The sequence below is a fragment of the Dermochelys coriacea genome, chromosome 6 (assembly GCF_009764565.3).
Source record: "Dermochelys coriacea isolate rDerCor1 chromosome 6, rDerCor1.pri.v4, whole genome shotgun sequence".
Taxonomy (NCBI): Eukaryota; Metazoa; Chordata; order Testudines; family Dermochelyidae; genus Dermochelys; species Dermochelys coriacea.
In genome coordinates this window covers 44,710,664-44,735,850 of record NC_050073.1, presented here as the reverse complement: position 1 = coordinate 44,735,850, position 25,187 = coordinate 44,710,664, and the positions used below count along the sequence as shown (strand labels likewise).

The 25,187-nt window shown below is 39.8% G+C and overlaps 1 protein-coding gene across 4 annotated transcripts in view; it reads right to left on the bottom strand.

Moving 5' to 3' along the window:
* The window catches only part of ANO1 (anoctamin 1), a 68,656-nt gene extending 45,017 nt beyond the window's left edge, over window positions 1–23,639 (bottom strand). The window contains exons 1-8 of one of the 4 annotated variants that reach the window (XM_038405638.2): window positions 23,214–23,639; window positions 17,631–17,957; window positions 12,283–12,381; window positions 10,372–10,523; window positions 9,293–9,347; window positions 5,124–5,175; window positions 1,431–1,496; window positions 655–710 (exon numbers count right to left, since the gene is read on the bottom strand). In XM_038405638.2, coding sequence (XP_038261566.2) covers window positions 655–710; window positions 1,431–1,496; window positions 5,124–5,175; window positions 9,293–9,347; window positions 10,372–10,523; window positions 12,283–12,381; window positions 17,631–17,957; window positions 23,214–23,321 — 915 coding nt within the window. In that variant the 5' untranslated portion in view covers window positions 23,322–23,639. The remainder of the gene's footprint in view (window positions 1–654; window positions 711–1,430; window positions 1,497–5,123; window positions 5,176–9,292; window positions 9,348–10,371; window positions 10,524–12,282; window positions 12,382–17,630; window positions 17,958–23,213) is intronic. The other 3 variants (XM_038405641.2, XM_038405639.2, XM_038405642.2) reach the window with 3 other exon arrangements.
* Window positions 23,640–25,187: the final 1,548 nt, after the last annotated feature.

Sequence of the window (25,187 nt, the reverse complement as noted above, 5' to 3'; positions counted from 1 at the left end):
TGTACCCATCAGTCCACTTTGGCATGGATAGTGATCCCCAACTCATTTTATAAGACCATCAAGTCAGAGGATGAAATCTTCGGGTCATTACCACCCCGATACAGATCCACACCAGTACACCTGTGGTAAAAGACTCCATATAAATTTCCTTACTGTCTGATCCTACCAGCCTCTACTGGCACTGTACATTAAAGTATTTGGACTCTTCCCCAATGGCAACCCATTATACATTATACATACAATCACTGACATTTGCTATAGGGGGATGCCAGGGGATTTAGACCAGAAAATTAGCCACTTGGAGTACAGATATTAATACATTTCCTCACCATAGTGCCAGAGTTCTTGGGAGCCGAAGGTCAAAAAGTAGCAAAAGTATTTAATTTGCCAAGACACATTAATAACTCCACTAACTTTATATTAAAGTAGCATTTTTGATGACCAAGGGAACTAACTTGGCAGGTATTATTAAAAGCCAACACAGCTGACAGGTTAAGACTGTACAAGTTGTGGAAACTCATTATAAAAGCGGAGCAGGAAATTAAGCTTGTGAACCACTAAAGATGTTTGGGATGATGTCATTAATACATAACTCACTAAGGATATTTTGGTGTCAGATTGTAAAAATGTAAAATATATTCCAAGATCACTTACATCATGCAAAGGATATGCAGCACTGTAAACTCCATTGGCAAGCAGACTGGTGATTCCTTGAAAGACAAAGGCATAATAGCAATGTACAATTTTAAATTTGGACAATCTCAAGTTAACATCCAACGTTTCTGAAGAATTCCCTCAAAATAGCACTCATTGGTTAGCTAATAAATCTTCTGTCATCTAATTCCTCTCCATATAGTTTCATTTTCATTCATACAGATCATTAAGCAGGATTCATTTTAAAAAATGGAAAACTGCAGAGAGTAAGAGGAAGTCATATGTTTGAGAATGAAGAATTAGGAGACAATGACTTGAAACCAATCATAACAATAAATGACATTCTCTGAAAAGTCAGTCTGATTTGAAGAGCAAGGCTGCAGATTTTAAAGCAAAAGGCTGGATCATAAGAAGAATATGGCTGGATTGATTGTGTAAGGGAACATACATACTAGGGTTGCCAACAGTTCCTTATTACAAGGGACATCCCTTGTTTTTAAATCTTTGTACAAGAAGGTCGGGAGTTTCTGAGTGCTGCAAAAAACAGCAAGAAATACCCAAGGCAAATGTAGGTGAGTACTGCTAATTATTAGTATTACTACTACTACTATGAGGAGGAGGGGCGGGGAAGGGGTGCTAAGAAAACAGTCCCTTATTTTTGAAATACAAAGTTGGCAACCCTAATACGTAGGCACTCATCATACACTCAAAGTTTTTCAGATTGATTAGCAAAGTTGTAGGGAAAGCCTTTGCAAAGGCCTTGGCATAATACTTACCATATTTACCACATTTCCATCTTTTATTTAAAAGTGTAGCTTCCATTTTTCTTCCCTCTCCTGTCCCTGTTTACACATTTGTCTATTAGTTACATGCATGAGCCTTAAAGCAGTTAATGCTGCATCTATAATGTGTGTGGGGTGGGGGAGCTCTGTGGAGTTTATTCTCTGCCTTGTGGAGAGTGATCTCATTCTTTAACTTTGGGATTAATTAAGAGAAGTGAGGACGTAACAGGAGACATTATACATATGATTAGAATTGTGCAATGGGGAGAAGAATACACTTAGAAATCTCATCTTGCTACAGAATTCCAAAGACTGCTTAGCAGGACACAGATCCTTGGCAGCTATGGTATATAATTTCAAGATACTGTAAGTTTTATTATAGCTGTTGGCATTAATATGCCATTAACTGCCAAATATGGAGTTTCTACAAGTCTTTGAATGGATCTCGTTACCCAGTGAAGATATGTTTGGTGACTCTGCTACCTAATCTTGAATGATGACTTTTAAGATCACATCCTCAGTTGGAGTAAATTGACATTGTTCCATTGATTGTAACAGAGCTAAGTTGATTATCACCAGATCAAAACTGGGCTAATGTGTATAATAAGAGTTTAAGAATATTACAAAGAGAAAACAAAAAACCTGACATATTGTTATGTGTTCTAGCTAGACAATTGTTTATTGATCCCTCACTGACATAACAGCATGGGTCTGGAGGTAGAGAAATATAGGGTATGTCTACACCAGTGGTTCTCAAACAATGGGGTAGGTCTCCCAAGGAAAGCATGGGAATGTGCCAACGGAGGCACGAACTGTGGTGTTTTTTTTTTAAGAGCTTTGGCTGTCAGCCCCGGGTGGCTGGGACTCATGTAGAAGGACTGTGCACGCCCGGAAGGCACGGATAAAGGGTACAGCTGAAGCCATACCACATAGGCTCGGCTCTCCTTCTCCCCCACCGCCATCCATCACCTGGAGGTGGCGGGGCTCTGGCTGTCAGCCCCAAGGTGGCAGCAGCAGCACAGAAGTAAGGGTAGCAATGGTGCACTAAGTCCAATGTGAAAAGTGATATTGATGAATGTTATTTTTCAGATGGTCTCTCTTTCTTCCGTACTGCTGCTGGCACAGCGCTGCCTTCAGAGCTGGGTGACCAGCCAGCAGCCACTACTCTCTGCTCTGCCTTCAGTGCTGGGTGGTAGTATATTTGCTTGGGGGCAGGGGGAAATAAACAACTACAGACACAAAGAAGGGGGCCTGATCAAATAAGTTTGAGAACCACTGGTCTACACTATCATGTGGGCATGGCCTCTGACACATGCCCAAACCCCCTTACCATGGACATAGATATGCTCTTCAATGTAAAAAGAAAAGGAGTACTTGTGGCACCTTAGAGACTAACAAATTTATTAGAGCATAAGCTTTCGTGAGCTACAGCTCACTTCATCCGATGAAGTGAGCTGTAGCTCATGAAAGCTTATGCTCTAATAAATTTGTTAGTCTCTAAGGTGCCACAAGTACTCCTTTTCTTTTTGCGAATACAGACTAACACGGCTGCTACTCTGAAAGCTCTTCAATGTAGATATACCCTAAGAGCATGAACCAATGAAGGGTGTGTTTTTTGGTACTGTGGGCATTTTTACAAGCTCATTGAGGCCCTGATCCTACAAGGCATTAAGTGACTGCTGGAGGAGTTGCTGAGTATCCTCAACCCTCAAGAGGTGCTCAGCACCTTTCAAGGCCATGCTTTAAAAAAAAAATTCTACCAAGACTGCACAGTTATCAAGCAGTAAGAATTACCTGCAGGTTTCATACTAACTTCAGTTAGAAATAGGTAGCAGGCTGGTAAAGTGCAGCTCTAGTGATTGCACTGCTGAAGATTTGAGCACCCTACCTATTACATAAGGACATGAAAAGTTTTGGACTACAATTCGCAGTTTCACAAGTATGCACTAATAAGCAACAAAATACTAGAGTGTTCACTGGGCAGCTTTGTTATTTCTACTTGGCAGCAAAGTTCAGAGGAAAGCACTTCCAAAATATCCCAGTGTTACTCATATTTGTTCAAATCTGTGCCAAAACTTTCTTTGATTATATAATGACTGAACATGCAAGGTGGAACCACACTGATTTACAACCACTGATTACGTGGCCCAATCACCTCTTTATATCATGCACGGTGTGTGGTTTTTCCATGCCCACGTGTGGTGAAGGCGAAAGAAGCAGGGGGATCCAAAAACATAACGTCTTTTTCCTCATTCAAGTAACTGTTAATGTGGTTCCTGTTTCTGACCAGTAAAGCAAGAAAGCAGCCAACTCTAGGAAAAAATTTCACATTGAGCTGTGGGACTTTCCCCCTGCCACTGTGCAAGTTTGTTATTTCGCTGTGAAACCGATACAACAGGAGCTTTGAGAAAAAGAGGCCACTCCTGCATTTGAATTTTCCACGTTACAGGAACAGTGCCTGGTTGCACCCAAAGTAATCTTAAGGTACATAAGGATTCACCACCTATACACTGTAGGTTATGTCTTAAATTGCAGAATCAGTGTATACAAAGCACTTCTGGCTTAATCATCCCTCCATTATTAGATGGATTTCTTAACAGCATTTTTGTCAATATTTGGTCAGAGCTACCTGTAATTCAAGTTTCCATACTTGTATTTAACTACCTGTGGACAAATGAATGTTTTAACAGTTGCCAGTTTTTGCATTTGATTTTTGTCTTCCATGGGATATCAGGTGAAGATGACTGGACTAGAGGAAATTTAGTTTTTGCCACACATGATTTGATTTATTATGAGCTATTTATTCACTTCAGTGCCATAGTTTAGTGGATCCGTGCATATCATAATCAGTGTTAAAGAGACCATAAAACAGCTGAAGAGGGGATACAAGGTCAGCAGGTCTTTATTAGGGTGACCTGATTTTTATTTCTTCCTGTTTAGTGAATTTAACAGTTGGATCAGTTCTGAAGGCTAAAATCCCACATTCATTGGCAGCAGTAGTGTCCTCCACTTTGTCACTGAACTGGAGAGACTACGTCTACTTCTAGTGATGAGGGATTAATCTAGTCCCCATGCCCACTCCCATACATGGCCTCTCTGCTGAGTTAATGAAGAATGCCAATAAGTGCCAATTATGGGAGAGTTTTGAAGACTTGTCAACTGAGACCATTTCACACAAGCCCTTAAAGAGATATCAAATGATAACAATTTTAGGTGACTATTGAAACAGACTGGATTTATGTGGCTGGATCTAGCCTGTGATCCTTAAGCTGCTGAAGTCCATGGCAATACTCTCATTGACTTTAATGTGGATAGAATTGAACCCCTAGTGATCAAGAAATGAGCACACATTATTAGTTCTTGGGCCGTATCTTAGTGTTTTATACTGCCATTCAGTCCCTTTGTGAATGACCTCTTTGTGCCTGAAAATATTAATCTTGCTTTACAATTTGCTTAAAGATCTGACCATAAAATTGGTTTACAGCAATGAATCTATATCTTTACAGATGAAAAATGTTCCTGACTAAACATAAATCATAAACACAATAACTAAACTAAATGAACTTAAATTAAAATATGGAGGATAAAAACAAAACAAAAGAACAAACCATCCTTTCAGTTGCAATTTGCAAACATTTGTGACACGTGAAAATTTTGCTGATCTCAAACCTACGTAAAGTTCCTTACCCATGCTGTACTTGGCTTTGGTACATGTTGTTCTTTTCAATATTTCATAAACCTATATTTGCAAGATGGAAGAAAAGAAAGAGTTACTTGAGATACTGCCAGTGGATATCAACATGTTCTGTGCAAACAAATCTTTTTCAGAGTACAACCCAAATAAAAGTTATTGGCACAATTGAACTGTTGATCACAGCTAGTAAATCAATGTTCTCTATTAAAAGCTTGATATTATTATGTTTTAAAGAATGTGATTATTTTCATATACAGTATCTGTAGAAAGGGGGAAAAAAGCTTGATGACTAAACTGCCAGTTAGTAAGATTTGCGATTTTTATTTGTTTGAGGGGAAGTGGGTTAGATTTAACTGTTCACTACGATAGTGATGCTATTCATAGGTGCCATAGGAAACACATAGATCCCAGATTAAAGACCTTTTCCTACAAGCATCTTGTATGTTGCTAAACTGGCATATAGCGCTAGATCCTCAGCTGGTGGAAATTGACATAGCTTCATTGACTAAAATGGAACTGTGAATATTTTACTACCTGGGGATCTGGCCCATTAGATCTAGGCAAAGCTCCAAGTACTCACCATTTTGTCAATCACTGAGTTACATAATAAAATAACTTGACACTAAAATTTCCTAGGCATTATGACTTCAGTGCCAAAAATAGCATTTATTTATTATTTAATTTATTGTCGAACATGTTTATATGTTCCACCAGTCAGCTTGAGTGGCTGAATAATCACCCCTGTAGTTTCAGTAAAGAGATGTGCTCTCGTGCAATGAAGCAAATATTGGGCTGGAGGGAGGCTAGGGGAAATTCTTTTATAATTAAAAATGAATGAAATAATAAATGAACCCTGTGAGGGAGAGCACCCTACTTCCCTTTGCCCTGTCTGGTCTCAAAGTGGTTTCTTCAGGTTGCTGGCCTGCTTTATCTCCTCTACTCTGTCCCAGCCTAGGGCACCATCATGCAATTTCCTTTCCCTCTTGAACTGAGTGGGCAGGTGGATATATGGGACATTCCTCGCTTCTTTCAAGGCTGGTGATAACCAAGGGTGCTGTTGCTCTTCTTAAAGATATTCTAGAGGGCCAATTAATGTTGATAACTTTCTAATGCAGCCACATCTATAAATTATTGCTTTGAGAGAGTGCACCAGTTTCAGAAGTGCAATAATGAAGGACTCTACCACACAGACCTTGATGGAGCCAAAAGAATCTTTGAGGTCTATTTAGTGAAGAATATACATGCTAAGGATGCCCAAGTATACTCTGGCATTGTAAATTATATGCCTATTCATATAAACATTCAAAGGGTTAATTTTGGATGTCTTTGCTTTTATCTTATGAGGTACATATATGACTCATCACCACAGAATATGAGTGCCTCATAATCGTGGATGGATTTTATCCTTGCAACATTGAAGTGAGGTAAGAAAATATTATCCTCATTTACAGATGGAGAACTGAGACACAGAGTAGACTAAGTGACTTGCCTAAGCCCAATCAAGTTCCCTATCCACTAGGCCAACCTTCTTCCCGTCTGTCATTCTGCCTTAAATCTTACTGTTTGCAGTGTTGGTCACAGGATACAAGAGATAAAATGTGGGTGAGGTAATAACTTTTATTGGACCAACTTCTGTTAGTGAATCAGACAAGCTTTTTGGTTCATGGAGTTTGAAAGCTTGTCTCTTTCACCAACAGAAGCTGGTCCAATGAAAGTTATTACCTCACCCACCTTATCTCCCTTAAATATTACTATTTCTTAACTTGGTTGAGCTCTTGCTCTCGTTCTCACATATGGCAACTTGGTTGAGCTGAAGGGTTGTTACAGAAATCAATTCAATTGTCTCATATGTTTATTAATGATTATATGTTGTAAACTATAGTTCTGTCAACAAACATAACTTTTATTGAGACACATGCATTAGCTTCTCAAGGGACTGCCTGATCATATTGTCTTCTTCCTTGTTCCCTGCCCAAACCTCTCATCTCCTCCCTTTGCTCTTTTCTTAATTTAGGGCTTTATTGTGACTACCCCCCACCCCCAACACAGCCAACATCATATATCTGTGTAAGGGCTACCTGAACCATAGTGTCTCGGGATGCTCAGGGTCTATACAGCAGATGAGCAAGGAAACAATTGGGCATGAAGTTAGAGGAGCCCCAGAGGAATCATTCCTCTATTATTATTTGCACTGAGGGGTCTCAGATGAGATTGGGACCCCATTATTATTATCTGTATTATTGTAGTGCCTAAGGACCTTAAAGAATACCAGCACTCCATTGTGAAAACATGGCAAGAGACACCCTGCCCAAAAGAGTTTACAAACTAAATGGACAAGACAGACAAAAGACAGGAGGAAACACAGACACAGAAAGGTAAAATTACCTGCTCATGATGATGTCATAGGTCAGGAACAGAGCCTGTAATACAACCTAGGTTTCCTGACTCCACATCCAGTACCCTATCCACTAGACTTCATCACCTCTGACATGCCTAAGGCACAATCTAGTCCTTAGATTGTAAATGCTCTGGGGGCAGGGACTATGTCTTTATTTGCATTGCACATCTGTGGCACAAAACAATTAAATAATAATAGCAGCTCTTCAGAAGAGCTCTGTGTAAGCTCTGGGTAAGCTTGAAAGCTGGTCTTTCTCACAAATAGAAGTTTGTCCAATAAATGGTATTACCTCACTCACCTTGTCTCTCTATGGCACTTCTCCTACACACAGAGCATTAAGTCCTGCAATGGAGTTGTAGGGGTGTAAATTAGGGCAAATTTATAAAATACTGTACAAGCAGTATACGAGGGAGTGTGTCTAGTGAATAGAACACCAGATGTGGAGGCAGAATCTGTATTCTATTCCTGGCTCTGAACCAACTCACTGTGTACCTTTGGGCAAGTCACTTCACTCCCAAATGCTTCAGTTTCACCATCTGTAAAATGGTGACTGACTTCCTTTGTAAAGAACTCTGTGGATGAAAGATTCTATACACCTGCTAAATATTATTAGAGTTCTGACAATCTACCCTAGCACTGACTAAAGTGCACCATAGAAGTGAATGTCACAAGTTAACATAATAAGGGGGAATGGTCATTCGAACAACAACTCCGATTGAAATTCAGTGACTTCTGTTCCTATTAAGCTTGGTTTAATGTAATTTTTGTTGTTGTTAAATACAGATATTATTTTAAAAGTTAGGAGATGTTAATCCTGCTCCATAGCCCAATGCTGCTTTAAAAATATCCACCAGTACCAGTAATATCTAGCTCTTAGATAGTGTTTTTCATCAGTAAATCTCAAAGCACTTTACAAAGGAGGTCAGGAGCCTCACTTTACAAATGTGGGAATATAGGCATAGGAAGGGAAAGTGACTTGCCCAATGTTACTGAGCAGACCTGTAGTGAGCGGAACCAGGAAAGGCATCCAGATCTGAGTTCAAGTCTATGCTGTGTCCCAGAATTATTGAGACTCTAAGGGTATGTCTACACATTTGGTAGAGTGTAAAGTACAGACACTGCACGCCAAATGAGCATGTGTATAAAGAGCAGTGTAAACGGTGAGGCACAGCTTAGGTGAGCAGAGTAGAGTAGAGTGCCCAAAATGCCTGAACCCCCAGTGAATATAGCCTACGCTGCTCTCTACATGCCCAAACAGCACCTCCCATGTTTACGCTGCTATTTTTAGCAATGTTGTGTCCTGCTGCCTGCCTGCTGCCAGAGACTTTCCCAGTTGCAGTGAAAGGCTCCGGCAGGTGGAAAGCTGTGTGGAAAGCCTCCCCAATGCTACAGTCTTTCACTGCCACATGTAGCTACGCACTGCAGTGAGAAGTGTGGATACCCCCTGCCTTTCACAGCGGTATGTTTCTACATGTATAGTGCCTGTACTCTTCACACCACCATAAGTGTAAACAAAGCCTAATAGAATCAAAACTGAGTTACTGTGCAAAAGAAGGCATACTGTTAATCCCAAACAGTATTCAGCAGCCACACTAGAACTGTGCGCTGGAAACGCTTAATTTTGTTATTTAAACAATTTCTGTCATTGACAATTAGTGGCATTTGGTACTGGGAGTTTGGATTAAAACTAGCAAAGGAGCACTTGAAACCCACATCATGATGGGAATATCCCTGCTGTAAATGATTTTAAAATACAATACTTACTATTGTGCTTCTAGTTTTGCTGTCAAAAAAGGACTCTTTGTCAGACAAATCAAATCTGTTAAAACATTAGAAAGGAGAAAAAAAGATTGCTCATTAGGTAAAAAGCTGCCTATAATTTTCTACACTTGGTGACCTCTTTTCATTTATCCTGGGGATACCGCTGAGCAGTAAAGTTTACTGCTTGTAATGAATGTTATTGTCAATGAATAAACATAAAATGAATCTAATCTAATATCCCTTCTAAAAGAAATGCCCATCCCAAACTCCCCAGTTTAGGGGATTTGGCAACATGTTTCATTGGTTTTATAGATTCATATATTTTAAGGCCAAAACGGACCGTTATGATCATCTATTCTGACTTTATGCATAACACTGACCTAGCATTTTACCCAGTGATTTTTTTAATCTAGCCAAGAGTAATTTTGTTAATCACGCTGGGCCATATTTTGCCTCCTTTATTCCATAATTATTCTAAAAGTAGTTTAATTGAAAGAAAAAAAGTGAGACAAGACATGTGTAAGATCCTTCTAAACCCGAGTGCAAGTTGCTAAATCTGATCCTTTGTGATACTCGGGCATCTGATTGTTTTATTGGATGAACATTCCTCATACTATAAATTCACATATCAGGTCAATTTCTACAAATCTGGGCACATATCAAAGGTGACATACTCTGCCAACATGTCATTTACATGCAACCATATTCTGCCTGATACCATTGTACTGCACAGCACTCTTTCATCGTCTGTGTAAAATTTTTACTAAAAGGTAAAAATATATGTCTGTGTGGTGAAGATGCTGTGCCCAGCCTCTGCTTTTTCCATTTTTCCTGATATGCATGTATACACAATTTAAATTATTCTTGAGATCTTATAATGGGCCCAAACCTGTTCCTATTGAAATCAATGGCAAAACTACCAAAATCAGACCCTCTCCTTGTAGATGGTACACAATACATGTATTACCTGCCCATATACTATTAAGGAGGCTATCAGTTATGCACATTTTTCTATTAACCTATTCACGCCTGTGTCTCAAGTGTTGATGCAAACAGTTAATTTAAATGAAGCTTTCACTTACAAGTGTTGTTTCTCCCGGGAAAAGGGGTAAGAGAGGCGTTTCACTGTCTGTGGTTTGAGTTCTGCTACTTTTGGCTGGATAGGTTCTGTTATTTTTTGAATTACAGAATTAATTTTTTTCAAAAGACCATGGGCTTGATTTATCTGATACACCTGAGAAGAAGGAAAATGAACAATTAATACTGTATTGCTCTCAAATTATTCATAAAAGATTCTGAAGTATAAGGAATAAAACCATCTTTAAATAAGTACACTCAAATACACTAAGCAGGAACAGTGTGCTATTGCTCTACCTTCTTTAAAAGGTTGAGAAACAGATGGACGGGTCGTGAAGGGGGCAAATTGAGGCAAACTCAGAGTCCAATCGTTCCCTAAGAGTCAAATCCTACCCCTTATTCATTCCAAAGGATAAGGCTGGACCGCTTCACAGAGCTAAAACCATAGAGCTACTCTGTGGCCACTATAGCAGCTTAAAGGTTGAAGTAACTTCTGTGGCCCTTGTAAGCCACTCTGTGGGGTGAGACCAAGGACTGGAAGATCCACATAGCAATGGATTCCTTTCTCCCAAGAACTGATGAGTGTAATCACATCAGGAGCACACTTTTGACCTCCATGGTATACAAGGAAGCTTGCATGTGAATGCCCTGCATCATGGGCTTTTGGCATCCCACCTCTTCCATGTAATGGAACCACAGTGGAACTAGTTTTCACCAGTGCAGTAAGGACAATTTGGGCCTATGGTACCAAACAAGTGCCAAAGTTATACAGGAATTGTATTAAAAGATAAAAAAAGAAAAGAATAAACGTCACAGCCTGAGCCACAAAGTTCTGCTCTAAAGCTAGATACAAATTACTTGAGGTGTCTAGATGAAGGAGTTTGGTTTGAGCTCATTTCTAGATGTAGCCAAGTGAAAATTCATTCCTCATTTCTGCTAGGTACAGGGAATAACTGGACTGTGCCTGAAAGCTTAGAAACCTCTCACTCACTCTCTTGACAAAAATGCCCTTTCCTATATAATACAATTGCTCCAAGGAGCTTAATGGCCTTAACAAAAGAGGAAACATAATTAAAGTAAACAAAGCGATAAATGGACTAGGATGCTACTAATACAATATTTAAACCAAAAGTTTAAATTTAGTTTTACTTACAATAAATTACTTTGGGCTTTGAGGTTGTCTCTTGTTCCATTAGAGACTTCTTTCTTTGCAGTGTCTGGAACCAGCACTTAGGATATCATTAAATATTAATCCACCTCTAAGTTATGTTCAGTGAATAGGTACAGCTACATATCAAAGATTATTTAAATTTGTTCTCTGGAGAAAATACACTATCACTTTTATAACGATATTCCAAATATTCAGAAGGGTAATTTATTCTAAGCTAATTTAGTTCCAGACCCTGCAAACACTTACATGCATGATTAACTTTATGCACATGACTAGTCTCTGAGCTCAATGGAACTATTTGCATGCAAAATGCTACTCCCACATGTTTTTTCAGGATTGGGGCTTTGCTGGAGTAAGAAAAAATAAGCATCCCCTGTAATGTATATTTAAGAGTCCATTATCAGCTGCAATCTATCATTTCAAATGTACTGAAGGTATGAAATACTGTACAAACTCATTTGTATCATGTGAAGAATAGGACCAGGAGCTAGGAATTCTTGATTTCTGTTCCCAGTTATGAACATGATTCTTTCTGTGGGGTTAGGCAAGCTAATTAGGCATTCCTCCTCAAATTTCCTTATGTGTAAGAGGCAAATAGGAATACTTATCTCCCTCGCAAAATTGTTGTAAGGATTAGTTAATGCTTGTAAAGTGCTGTGAGGATGAAAAGCCCTATGTAACTGTGTGTAAATTGTGTGTGTATGTGGAAGTGTGACTCTTGGAGAAAAAGAAAATTATCACGAACCTTTTTTGTGGGCATCTTGAGTTTCAGAAATTCTGCCTCCCGGCACAAAACATTCCAAGGTGCATGTATTTTTACAAATCCAACCCCATGTATTTTAGTCTAAAAAAGGAAGAAAGAGACAATAATTCAGATGAAATAGAATAAGATGCTATTTTTCTTCCAGTTTCATACATATTGAGGAATCAAGTAGCTTCCAACAGACAACATTATAAATCTAATCTGTTTAGAACAAAACTGGGGAACAACTGCTTCTGAATAGTTACAATACTATCATTGAATAAATCTTCTGATTTACTGTCCACAAGGTGCTCAAACCACAAACATGAAACACCATTGTCCTCCAACAAAATAATTATCCCAAGGTAGAATAATTATCTTATTTTAAAGTGAGAAAGTAAGAGTTGCTTGGAAAATAAAGGGTATTTCCTTTGGACAAGGAAAATATACCCAGTCACTCACTTTTGAATTAGACAAGAGTATGTCTACGCTGCAATTAAAAATTCATAGCTGGCCCATGTCAGCTGACTTGGGCTTTCAGGGCTCAGGCTAAGGCACTGTTTAACTGTGATGTAGATGTTTGGGCTCAGGTTGGGAGGGTTGTAGACATACCCAAAAGAGCCTGAACCTGTGAGATTTGAGCTTTGATTTGAGATTTGTGAAAGGTGTTAAATGGATTGATGTAAATGGAGTTGAGGATAGACAGCAGCATCTCACAGCATATGCTCAGAACCTCTAAGGATCAGAATGACAGCCGTCTAAGAGGCAAAAATACTTTATCTGCATCTGAGCTTAAATGGTAAACTTTTACATTAATACTACAGAAAGATTTATAGGAAAATATCCAATTTCTTTATACATTGGTCCAGATTCTTCCCTGCATTAGGGCCACTTTGTAGTGCATGGCTGACATGAAGCTGTCCTAAAGCCAGCATAGCTGACTATATGAAGAGGCAGAGATTTGGTGTAATGGTTCCTATGACAATCCTGCCCCCCCCCCCCCGGCCCTCCAAAAGCTAGCATACAGGGATGGGGTTGACTGTCCCTGCTGAATCGTGCAGAATTGTGGTTCATTCTTCTTTTCTATTATAAAAGTTATTTTCAACAGACACATTTGCTCTTGGTGGTGTGTTCCTCACTACCCCCAGTAATGACGCAGCTGCTGAGAGAGTTCATGCTTACTTCTTCTGAGCTGCATGTGTTGAGTGCAGTATGTAATTGTAAAGAGGAACAGATAGGGCATGCCAATGCACTTCACAAGAGCAGACTAGCGACGTTTGATTTGAGGCTAGCCTTCAAAATCAGCAGTTGGCATTAAGAGGAAGCCATGGAGCTCACGAACACATATAGATCACAGGAATTGCTTCCATCTATTTTCTGCCTTCCTTTGGCAGCCAAGTTTATAAAGTAATGTTTGGACCTTCAGATATTTTTGTATTGTGTGATGTAAGAGCCATGGAGTTGAAGTACCTACTTGCCTTATCTCTGGCCTGCACATAAACTGAGGAGCTTTCATATGAACTGCTGTGTTATCTACGTGCAAAGGCAAGTAAGTCTGCAGAGAATTTTAAAGCCAGTAGTACAGGTTCTGTATCTGAAGAACAGAAATCTTCAAAAGCATAACCACCTCGCTTGTAACACTGAAAGCAAGGAAGAACCTGGGGTGATTCCATGCTTTCGATAGCATATACTCACAAAGACAACAGATGACAGCACTGGACCTTTTTGTTCTGTGTGAAGTGGAAGTGCTGGAGAAATATGCATGAGAAAAAAAGCCTTCCTCCTCCTTGCCCCCAGAATAGAGTATTGTCTAGATGCCATCCTGCCATTAAAAGGGGAATCCTAGGAAGGTGGGCAACTAGCAAAAGAAGAGCGCCTTGTCCGATTCCTGTGCTTGTCATCCTCACGCATATGCGGTAGAGATTTTCCGGCACTTACAGCCATCCACGATCCTTCAGGCCCTTGTCAGATGCACATGTATTTAAATATACATTATATTGTGATAGTGGTTTTCTCCCCTTACCATTTCAAAGCATTCGAGTGAATGGCTCCCATCAGTTATCAGATCAATAGGCTATTCAATTTAAATGGAGGTATAGCTTTAAACAGCAAAAGACTTCAATCTTTTTGGCTTTATCTTTCCATTCTCGCTGCTATACTTGCTTATGCAAGTATAAAAGCTTGTTTCAGCCTGTAATATTCTGCACCTGCTTTCTGGAAATACATTACTCTGGGGACATAAATAGTTGCCATCCTCCGATGTGTCATAGCTTCAAAAACATTTATGCGTTAACTCCACGGAAGAGAGTTTAAGCAATTTAATATATGCCTTCCCTATAACAAATGCTCACTTTTACTAATATTAAAGATCTGCAGTGCAACTTCATGGCTCTCCCAATAATGCCCTTCAGACTCAAGCAAGTGTCTGCAAGCCTTTTGCATTATATTCAAGCTTTGAACATGAAAGTTGATGTAGATCCCTGTGGCTCTCATCTCTGTACATTTCTTTTCTGTTTTGATCTTGTATTGAGTGGACAGTGTCCCTCAGGATGGCTATGCATGATGTCCTAGTTTGAACTCAAAGACCTTCAACATTATTTAAAGTAGTACTACATGTCATAGGTAGGGACACCCTGCCGTGTAAACTATTTTAATCTGCATGACTTGGCACAAGATGACTGCCAATCTACTATGATAGTTTGCAAATTAGATGGAAGGCTCTTGTTACTTACATTTGGGAATATAGAACCTGAAATGGAAACTCATTTCGCTTTTCCAGGGTTTGTCCTATCTATACATTCATGAATATTTAATGGACATATTGAGGATTTTTAATGTGCAGATCACAGATTTAAGACCCAGCTTTTAGATATTGCAAATAAAATTTACAAAATGTTTACCTTCTCCCTCTGCAACTTCAGGCATATTGGCTGGATCAGTTAATTAAAACGTAGTTGCTTCCTTTGAAATGGATCTGACCATGGCTATCTCTGCTAATCACACTGGCAGCAGATCACATACACCCCCCAATCATTTTACATAGTCAGTCTTTTAATAGAACACATTGTTTTTGCTGTGCAGGTGAAAGGAGTTATGTACAGCATCACTGATCTCTAATTATAGTGGAAGGATGAAATAACATCTGAAATCCATGCACTTAATCTAGACTATTTACACAAGGCCCCCATGAACAGATTTCATTCCTTTGGACGCTAAACTGAAATGTGACAATTTCAGTGTAAATAGCTCTTTTTAAAAACAGATTGGAATTACAAGTGGGCCAAACCCACAGAATTTAGATGCAGTTTAGATGTTGACCAAAGTTCAAGGGGTGTTTGAAGCTGGAGGTTTTTTTTCAGGATCAGTTTTAGCTGTAATATTAAAGTGTCAGTAACTTCTGTTATAATAAAGGATACACCATAACATGAACTTTCAAGAGATAGTCCTAAAATGAGACACTTCAGATCTAGGTCAATATTTTAAACACACCAATAGAGTTGTTCAATCTATGGGGTACGTCAAATTCACATCTCGATTTTGAACAGTCCAAAAAGTTCAGGGATGTTCAGATCTCAGGGTTTGATGTGGATCCATCTTAAGAACTTTCAAAAAGTCTCTTAAATTACAGATTTTTAAAAAATTCTACATATTTTAACAAGGAGGCTAATTATGAAGAGTACTATGTAGATGAGTTAAAGATCACTTTTAGTAATTCCACAAAATTTTTCCCCCGATGTCTGTATTAATGTATTTGCTATTTTAAAAGCCCGCAGTATGCAGAAGTCTAACTCTGAGATGTATTAAATACTGTAATGATTAACTTCTTGAATTGACATTGGTCACCTCTTTTATACCTTCTCTCCTCCTCCACTCCACTTTTGTCCTCAGTTTCGCTCCAACAGGAGGGAGAAAGCTATGGCCAGGACAAACCCATAAGAGGGGTATAATTAGAGGGAAATACTGCAGATGTTTGAGTTCCTGAGGGAGAGAAGGCAGGGTCTGCAGGCCTTGAGTAGGAGAAAGGGCTCTCCAAAATATATGGATATCCTGAAATCCGCTGAGAAAACTTACACACATCTGGCCATCTGCAAAGATGTCCAGGGCATTCACTGATGGCTGGCCCTTCTGTGGTACTCCCCTGGCTTCTCCCTTTCCCCAAAAGTAGGACTCTCTCAGGAACCATGCCTCTCTGCCACCTTGTTCCTTCACATCCTCCACTATCTCTCAGGGGCTGGATGGGAGGGGTATCATAGACAATAAGAGACAGGTCCTGGGATGTGGTGCTTAATATTAACAGGGTCAGAATTCATTTCCATGGGAATTTCTCAACTGGTTTGTCTTGGGACAATGCTACATAAGAACTTCTCCATGCCACTGTCTGGTCACCCTCCCACCCAAACCCGTAGAACCTGTAGTGTCTGCATGGAGGGCCTTGTGTGGACTAAGTGAGAGGAGAGTGTGTGAACAACCAAGGGGATTCCATTCATTTCAGCTCCTCCACACCATGAGAAGCTAAATATGCTACTGTCCTGAATGTGTTCACAGTATATTTGTTTGTTTAGGCCATGAAGTTGATTAATGCTATGGACATTATATAGAATATGAATAGCTGAGAGAATCTGAATATTGCTACTGAGCATATTGAGTAACATTTTCCCAGTGGTTTCAAAATGTGCTATCGGTTTGTGTTATATTATATTTATTAAGAAGGAAAACTTATATCCTATTATGCTAAGACAAAAATTGAGGTAATATGTTCTTTTCTCACAACTACTAGGGTTTATTCATTACTGATCTCAGCTGCCATATCAGGCTCTTTGGGGCTGTTGATACCTATTTTAGTTTAGTGCAGACTTCAGGCAGTTAAGCTCTAGAAGCATAGTACACTTGTATACTCGTATCAGATATTTTCCAGAGAAATATGGGTATCTGTCTGGAAAATATCAGATAAGACAGTTCTAAAAATGCTCCAGTTTTATTCTTCACTAAATACTCAGAGTACTTCAATTCCTGGATGATGAAAATGCCGTGAGAAGCCTGCATCACATGTTTTTTTCTTGAGAAATTAAAATATGAATTTGAAAAAGTTAACACTTAATTCAGAAACTGTCTTTTATATACTGGGAGATCAACTACATTATGGGCAGACCCAGTGAGTTGCTGAGATGACTGGTATGAAAGGGAGTTGAGGGTGCTACAAAAAATAAGGGCCAAATACTGGGAGGCCATGAGCATCTGTAACTCCCACTAGAGTCAACAGGGGTTTCAGGTTCTCAGGAACTGCTTGATATTTCTCAGTATTTGGCGCTTACTTATCTTATTAAGGTAAAAGAGTTCAAAAGTTTATTTACATCTTCATCTCTTTCCAATTCCAGACCCGCCTCCATGAGATTGCCTTCATACTCCTCTCTGCGGAATCGCTTGTCATCTTCGTGATAGTCCATGTGGGGCTCACTTTCTCCCACGTCAAGGTGCCCGCCCTTCCCAGGAAGCTGATGATCCTGTTTGATGCTTCGGGCACTTGAGTCATTGTGATGAATTCGCCTAGTGAGCGTCTTACTGACTGAGGACTTCTTATAATGGTAAACCAAGATGTAGTCCACTTTCCTCTTGCCATCTCGAAAATAGAGTCCACGTTTGCAGTTGGCATCTGGATCCCGACACAGCGAATTTAATAACTGTGAACAATGTGGGGAGGAAGAAGAGTAATCAGTACACTTGCAGACATGGACACCAAACAAACCAAACATTAAAAAAAAACAACCCACATTCACATTGTTTCTCCTTGTACAGAGCAGAGAACGTCTTATCTTCAAACACATGAGAGTTTGAGGACAGCCTCCTGTGCCACTTAGTGAAAGATTTTGCAAGTTAACACCTGCAATTCTGTTGATCGACCAGTTGGAGTTTTATTGGTCAGAAATTAATAGATAAAATGACTGGGATTTAATCTAATTGCCAGCACACTAGTTCATAAGTGAGCTACTTGGTGGGTTTGATTTTCCCCCTTTGTAGGCTAATCACCAGTAAGATCATCTGTCCTTCACCAAAGACATCTGTGTTTTAATTCTGATAAACAGATTAATTTCATGTGCAAACATTTTTCACTTCTCTTATCTATGGCTACAAGTTTGCATCATCTGAAAAAGAGATCAGCTTAGATAGAGACTAACAGGAGCCAGCTGGCTATATAGCAGAGCCAAAAATGCAAGTGGATAGTAGACAGAGAACTGGGTTCAGTCCTTGCTTAGTTTAATTTTTCTCTCGTGTACAGCCCACGTCTCATTGCAATTTGATGGTAACAAAGATATGTACTCCAGACTGGAATAATTCACTGCAAATTAAAACCTATTTCCACTGGTGTTATGAGATGCTAGAAACTCCATTTTTGAGACTGAAACTCCAGAACCCTAAATCAATCATTTCTTTATTAATTCTAGACTTGACAGGGTAAATACAAAAAGATTAATATTAATAAAATATTAATACATAACACTATTTATACAGCTCTCTCATATAGTGCGTTTCTCATACAATGCCAAATTCTGCCTTTGGATGTGCACACATAACAACAATGGCAGAAATGGGCCAATAGATTTTACTTGTTTCCACAGTAAATATTAATGGCAGCAGTGACACTACAAAGGTTCAGAGCCCTTGTACATTTTATGGCTTTTAATTTAGCAGGCAGAATTTTAAGGCAAGAAATACTTTCCCCTGTAATAAATTGATGGTGCAAATGGTAGCAATTGGCCAACAGTTGCAAATCAAAAAGTTCAATGTCCAACTGCAATATGTGCATCTGCAGTTTGCTTGGTACATAAAACAGTGGATGCAAGCATTTGGGGGAACACAATTGTGTTCACAAAGAGGCCAGGTTTGATATCTTCAAATGAAGAGAGCTACATATTGTTACCATTTATCACCCGAGTGGCTAGTCAAAGTTTGGGGCCCTGGGATGTCCCAGTTGGGAGCAGAAATTGGTAACAGATGTTTCTTTGATGCAGTTTTGTTTATTTACAAAAGACCTGTCTCTCTAAATGCAAAAGGAATCAAATAGCAGGACCAAGCAAGCATCAAGCACAAGCACCAAGAACACTCTCTTTAGCCTGCATCCCTGATTGAAAAACCTCTTTCAGGTTTCTTCCAGGGTCAGATACCTGGATTTCAGCCGCTCCTTTTGGCTCTCCCTATGTCTGTTAGACCATTTCTACATTATAGATGCTACAGTTGCATAGCTACATCACCATTGCTGTGCCACTATACTGCTGTAGTTTAGATGAGTCAACAGTGATGAGAAGTGGTTTCTCTGTTGCTGTAGAAAGTCCACCACCTTGAGCCACAGTAGCTAGGTCAATGGAAGCATTCTTCCACTGACCTAGTTGTGCCTACACCCGGGATTAGGTCAGGATACCTACCAGCGCTCAGCTATGTTGACCTAACTAAGTGTAAACCAGGCTTCTGTCTCTCCCTATTTCTGTCTGTTCAGCCTTCTCTCCTTCCTTCCACCCACACTGGACCTACAACAACACTCAGCAAAAGCTCCTAGGTGGGTTCACATATTCCTTTTGTCTTAGGTGAGGGGCTTATCTTTAAAGTTATGTTAATTGAAGGATGATAATTGAACATACCTATTAGTGAGGTTTTAATTCAAAGTATTACAAGGTTTGACCATGCTCATAACAACATTCAGAGTGCAATTCATTGCAGCCTACTTTAGACTCAATATTAAGTTCTTAGGACCAGATTAAAACAAAATCCTTCAGGATGCCTGAAAAATATGTAAATTCTGCTAAAAGGTCAATTTTTGTTGGAATGGATAGGCTGATTTAAAGATGCATCATCCCCTCTTCCTCTGATCCTTCACCAGAAGCACCTTCCACATATTTAGGGCTTCTTTGGTCTTGATGAGTGTGGCCCAAGTACATCTCTTTCTGCAGGCTGGTCTAAAAGGTAAAAGTTAGGGCCTGATCCTATGAGCACCTACTATTTCCACAAAGTGAATGGGACTTTCTGGGGTGCTCAGTATCTATCAGTGGGCCAATTCTGAAAAGTGCTGAGTGTCCTCAATTCTTATTGAAATAAATGGGCTAGACTGTGGAAGTCACAAAGAAGCCATTTTCACCTCCCAGGTTCTGTGGCCAGTTCTGCATTGGATCAAGCAGATGGCTACAGCAGATTAGAACTAGTGTGCCAGTTGTTTATGGCCTGCACCCAAGGGGCCACCTATCATCTGGAGATCCTCCGAGAGCAGTGCACTATGGTCACACCTTTCTCTACCCCCAGAACACCTTCTGTAATAGAAGTGGCAAAGGATGGCATAGAAGCTTTATTTGCTTTCCGGTCCCTTTTAGCCAGCAGAAAGGGGACAGATTGCATTAAAGAATCTGGCCCACTGGATGATGAGGACCAGCAGCACTTTTCTCAATTGGGATCTTCCTTTGCAAACTCCATTTGTATTTCAAATGTTTGTTTTTAAATCTGGAGAGATTGGAGTCTTTCCATAATTAAGGTTGCTACCAGCTCTCTCTCTCTCTCTCTTCACTCACACACACACACACACACATACACTCTTTAGAGAATAATTCTAATGGAAATTTTCACCTTAATAAAAACAGATGTTGTTCACTTTTTGGAAAAAAAAAAGAATGTTGTATGGTTATTTCCCCCAAGCAGCATGGTCAACTTACTTAAAATGTATTTTATTCCAAAGTGTTTGGTGAGCTCTAGCGCATATGTTTGGATTGGACAGTACAGATGGTTTAATTTTGGAGTCATTCACTAGTAATTTGCTAAGGTTTAAGAACTGCACCAGTGCTCCAAACAAGCATGGGAACAGCACCAAGATTCAGAAACAGAATGGGAACTACTGAGGATCCAAAAAAGCAGGGAAATGTGCCAATGCTCTAGGGTACAACAAAATATGGCTCCTTCCTCTCTCAGTCCCAAATGGACTCACATTTGCACAGCTTTCATTCCCACATGATCTTCTATAGAGACTATAAACACTGAAAGGATTCAACCAAGTATTTAAGCAGCTCATATCTCATTTCATTTTCTAAGCCCAGCACAGAATCTAATTGATCTTAGAAACTGCTAAAATCACTGGGATAGAGAAACACAGAGACTAACACATCCCACTCCACAGCTCATAAAAACAACTCTGGGTTAATATATCACAGACATTTGGATTCTCAGCTCTGTACAGATTCCTGCTGAGAACGTGTCCTCCTCTCCCTCCCTTTCTTCCCTCCTCCCCTGGCCCTGCCCCATCCCTGAGTCCTACTTACACTGTGGTAAAACCTGATCGGTTAAGGACTTTAAGGAGTCTTTAGACTTGGCCTCAATAAAATTACTAAAGTATGAGGATATCATGAAGACCACATCTGAACTGGCAAGGCGGAAACATTTTAAGAAGCTTGCAAGTACAGCTTGGAAGAAATATTGGTGCCATTCTATTAACCAAGCGGCTACACTCCTGTAATCTATAATATCATTTATGTACTTGGGGGAGAATACACAGTTCCCCATGGCAAGTATAACAGGAATTTCTTGCTATAATGCCATTAAAATGCTAAGGAAATTCCCAAACCAATAACTGCATTAATCTTGGATTAAGGTTGAGAAGATATTGGTAGGCCATATCCTCATTTGATGTAAATCAGAGTAGCTACATTGAAATAAGCAGAGCTATGCTGATTTACACCAAAAGAGGATCAAACTACTCAATCTAAAGGTAAACCCACTAAAAGGGCATTTTAGTTTTAAATCCCCGCACTTAAGAGGCTGTTCATGCTCTATTCTTCACTCCCAAGTCAATTCCAATTAAATATTCTTTCTCCATTGTGGAAGGTAATATTCTATTTTCGTACATTTTCCTTGATCATTTAACATTTGTGTTTTGGTCCTTCTCAACCTCTATTCCCTCCTCTATTATTATTAATTTGTATAACCATAGTGCCTACGAACCCCAATCAGGGACCACAACCCGATTGTACTACATGCTGTACAAACAGGAGAAAAAAAAAAAGACAGATCCTGCTATAAAGAGTTTACAATCTAAGACAAGAGACAACAAATGGATACAGATGGACAAGGGAGTTCAAGGAAACAATGAGACAATATTGATCAGAGGGATAGCAATGGTATCAACACACCTATACACATTCTGACCTTTTACATGTATGTGACATTACTGATTCCTAATGACCTGGGCATCTACATTACAACATTTAGAAATTACTGAAGAGGTATTTAAGGTACAAACATTTTAATTAAAAAAATTTAATGAAGGCATAACAAATGACAGTGAAAATCCATTCAGACAACAGGAAGGTTGTCTATACTGTAGGATATTGGTGTAATGTTATCAGTGCAAGCAGATGTGTAGCTTTTGGGTGCATATTTTTAGACATTTAAGGGCTCTCTTTGATACAGCACACAGATTCAAAAAGCTGCTATTGCCTTGTTTGCTGGTTTGTTTAATCTGGGAATAAGCAGCCCTTTTGGGGTGACCAGATAGCAAGTGACCAGATAGCAGGGACGGGGGTGGGAAGTATTAGGAGCCTAAGTAAGAAAAAGCCCCAGATATTGGAACTGTCCCTATAAAATCAGGACATCTGGTCACCCTAAGCCCTTTATATGATTTAGCTCAAATTAGGATCCCTCAATCTCTCCCACTCCCTTCCTCCTATATATGAGTCAACACAAACCCTTTAAAGTTGCCTGTATTGTGGTTGCTGGTAACTGTTCACATCTGACAAGGAATAGTGCAGAACTCACACTATCCAAATCCCCAAATATATATTTTTAACATTTATATATTTTTGCAGAGGAGTGATGGTGCAGAGAATGAAGGCACTTGGATTCCAGGGTGATAAGCCAGGGTACAAAATCCCAGAAGATAAGTACCATCTAATAACTGCTCTACTCACTATACTTTCGTGCTGGACGTATCCGATGTCTTCAATAGCTCGGATGTTGATAATGTGAATCCCCTTCTCCTCAGCAGGTAGAGAGGAATATTTCTCATTCACTCTCATTGCAGTCTTATTCAGAGCCTCACCAAGATCTTCTGGCAGAAATTCCACCCCATGAAATGCTTAAAAAAAAAAGAAACAGGTTGGTCTAAACTCTTTCATCCCTGTCTTAGTTCCTCCTAATGTACTCCATCTGAAACATAAGCAGTTCTTGCCTTTCTCTGCCCCGCCTTCCTTCTCTGTTCCCACCCTTTGTTGTTCCTCCCCTCTCAGCCTTATCTCCTGCTACCCTGACTGCGCCCTCCGCTCTTTCCAGCTCCCTTCTGGATAATTACCTAAATTGCTTTCTACAGTGCTTATTAAAACTCAAGATTTGTTTACTAATGGTCTCGTCTCAGCCCCATAGGGACTTGAATACATTTTAGTTAAAAATAAAATGGCATTAGCAGTGGAGTGGAGGTTGCATGCCCTTTTCCCCTTGCACAGTAGAATTTTTATTTCTATTTTGGTTCAAGAGACTCCATATTTTTGCCTAAAACTCAGAAGTCACCATTTTGGGGGAGCAGTTTCATACAGGAGCTCTGCTCGCAGTGCACATCCTAGCCCCAGGCAGAGCTCTTAACTGCAGCACCGCCCGAGTGCGACATGGGAGTTCTGCAGAGGAGAGGTGCTGCTCCCAGCTTGTGCCCCTGGGGCAGGGAGTCCATATTTTGTTTACAAAAAGGGGCAGGGTGATTAAGATAAGAAAGAGTTGGTAATTAAATTAAGGATCTAGAAGTCATTAGATGAGCCTATAACACAGGAACCCCTTTGCAAGGCGCTTTGGCGGGGGGGGGGGGGAGGGTGTTGAAGACAGAACACAGGGGACTCAGAAGAAATATAGCCCAGGTTACATTCAGAAAAGAGGGAGCTGTGAGGGAGATAGGTGAAAAGAAGGGGCCAAAACCAAGGGAAAGGATTGCAGTGGTATAGATAAAGTTCCCACTCTACCTGTGGTACTTATGTGGCCACATCACCATAGTATCTGAGTGCCTCAATGTCTAACCTATTTATCTTCACAGCCCCTCTGTGAGGTAGAGCAGTGTTGTTATCCCCATTGTACAGCTTAGGCACTGGGCACAGAAAAACTAAACACCAGATTTTCAAAGGTGTTTAGGCACCTAGTGAGATTTTCAAAAGTGCCTAGAAGGTTAGGTGCTTTTTAAACCCCACTAGATGCCTACCTGCATCTTTGGGTGCCTAAAAACCTTTGAAACTCTGTCCCTAAGGCACTGGCCTGAGGTCATAAAGGAAGTCCATGGTGGGAGTAGAACCCAAGTTTCTTAGGGTAGCTCCCTATCCACGGAACCAGCCTCTCTCTCTGCTGCAAAAAAAAAAAAAGGACTCTGATAGATGGGAGCAAAACCAAGAAGGCCAGTTCTCTGAGACTCCAGCAAATAGTCCCAAAGCGGTTAGGAAGGATGTCATGGTTGACACCATGAAAAGCAGCACGGAGTTCAGGAAGGATGAAGAAAGAAGGAGAATGAGAGTCAGATGAGAGGAAAGCTCTAAACCTCCAAGGAGTGGCAGGTCCTGTGCTATGCTGGGTTGTAGAGTAATGGGTGCTGTGAAATTTTACATTTTACCATTTTGTTTTATAATTTTTTTTGGACTTTGAGTAAAGACAGGAGTGAGAAAGTGTTGTATGAGTATCAGATGTGTTTATGTCTCAATTTCTTAGGGTTTCAGCTGTACTGAGGCCAATTCCAGAGCAAAGAACAGAAATTGCATCCATAGAGTCCATAAAGTCAATGATTATTGTCATGATTTGTATTATTCACCAGGCACCATCTATGTGCTCAGCACTGTTCTGAATATGCCAGAAAACATAATCCCTGAGCCAATGTGTATAAAATGTATAGCCCTGGATAAGATGGCTCAGAGATTTAA